Here is a 1726-nt window from a genome sequence, read left to right on the forward strand (position 1 = left end):
CTGCCCATCCGCTATTTTTTTTTTTCTTATATAGTATATATATCACTTAGATTTTAACCAATAAATAATTATCTCTTTTTCTTATTAAATACTGGTAGAAGTTATAGCCAATGGCTTCTTTATATTAGAGGAAATTACGTCAATAGATCTAAGATCATTTGCATTGTAATAGTTTCTTTAGTAAAAAAAAGGAACTTCCAATCTAAGAGATTTTAATATCCCATTACTAAGTAGTAATGTTATTTTATTTCTTTTCTTTGTTATTATATATCATATATAGGGGTATTATTATAATTATATTATAATCTAGATTTAGTAAATCTAAAAGGGTTTAAATTAATTTGTTTGCACAGTTTCAGCGGGTAACATATTATATGCATGGTGAGCTGGTGGTGATTGTAATGACCATTCTAATGAACTAGCAATATTAGCATTTAAGTTAAATTCGGCAGTTGATTCAAAAAATGCTGGAATTCTCCATGGATTATTTGAAACTGCTTTTCCATTAGCTAGTTGATCGTAAATTACGTAAATAAATACGGCTACAGCTACAACTGACATAATTGATCCATAACTTGCAACTAAATTCCATCCTGCAAAAGCGTCAGGATAGTCAGGTATTCTTCTAGGCATTCCTTGTAATCCTAAGAAATGTAATGGTAAGAATGTTACATTTACCCCAATAAATAAAATCCAGAAATGAATTTGTCCAGCTAACTCATTATATGATAATCCAAAGATTTTAGGTGACCAATAGTACCATCCTGCAAATAATGCAAATACAGCTCCCATTGACAATACATAATGGAAATGGGCTACAACATAGTAAGTATCATGGAATGCAACATCAATTGATGCATTCGCAAGTACTACTCCAGTTAGTCCTCCTACTGTAAATAAGAATACAAATCCTAATGCAAATAGCATTGGAGTTGTGAATCTTATTGAACCACCATAAATTGTAGCCAACCAACTAAAGATTTTAATTCCTGTCGGTACAGCAATAATCATTGTGGCGGCTGTGAAATATGCTCTTGTATCTACATCTAATCCTACTGAGTACATATGGTGACTCCATACTACAAATCCTAAAACTCCAATAGACATCATAGCATATACCATTCCTAAGTAACCAAAAATTGGTTTTCCAGAGAATGCTGAAATTGTATGACTAACCATTCCAAATCCTGGAATAATTAAAATATAGACCTCTGGGTGACCAAAGAACCAGAAAAGATGTTGGTATAATAATGGATCACCTCCACCTGCTGGCTCATAAAAACTAGTATTAAAGTTTCTATCTGTTAATAACATTGTAATTCCACCGGCTAGTACAGGTAATGATAATAATAGTAATACTGCTGTTACTAAAATAGCCCAAACGAATAAAGGCATTTTATGTAATGTCATTCCAGGTGCTCTCATATTTAAAATTGTTGTAATGAAATTCATAGCTCCAAGCATACTTGAAATTCCAGCTAAATGAAGACTGAAGATAGCTAAATCTACAGCTCCTCCACTGTGACTTTGAATTGATGATAATGGCGGGTAAACAGTCCAACCTGTTCCTGCTCCACCTTCTAATAATGAAGATGAAAGTAATAAGATTAGTGAAGGTGGTAATAACCAAAAACTAATATTATTTAATCTTGGGAATGCCATATCTACAGCTCCAATCATTAATGGCACAAGCCAGTTCCCAAATCCACCAACCATTGCAGGCATA

General features: G+C 32.7%; 1 protein-coding gene across 1 annotated transcript; it reads right to left on the reverse strand.

The window, feature by feature from the left end:
• Window positions 1–336: 336 nt before the first annotated feature.
• On the reverse strand, window positions 337–1725 carry LOC136066126 (cytochrome c oxidase subunit 1-like). The gene has a single exon (XM_065769989.1). It carries the CDS (start codon window positions 1723–1725, stop codon window positions 337–339), a length of 1389 nt encoding a protein of 462 aa, XP_065626061.1.
• Window position 1726: the final 1 nt, after the last annotated feature.

This window comes from Quercus suber, unplaced genomic scaffold (genome assembly GCF_002906115.3).
Source record: "Quercus suber isolate HL8 unplaced genomic scaffold, Cork oak 2.0 scaffold_2054, whole genome shotgun sequence".
Lineage (NCBI taxonomy): Eukaryota > Viridiplantae > Streptophyta > Magnoliopsida > Fagales > Fagaceae > Quercus > Quercus suber.

Bases quoted from the DNA above. Each gene is read 5' to 3' on its own strand.
- LOC136066126 (XM_065769989.1), bottom strand. From the start codon at position 1,725: ATGCCTGCAATGGTTGGTGGATTTGGGAACTGGCTTGTGCCATTAATG.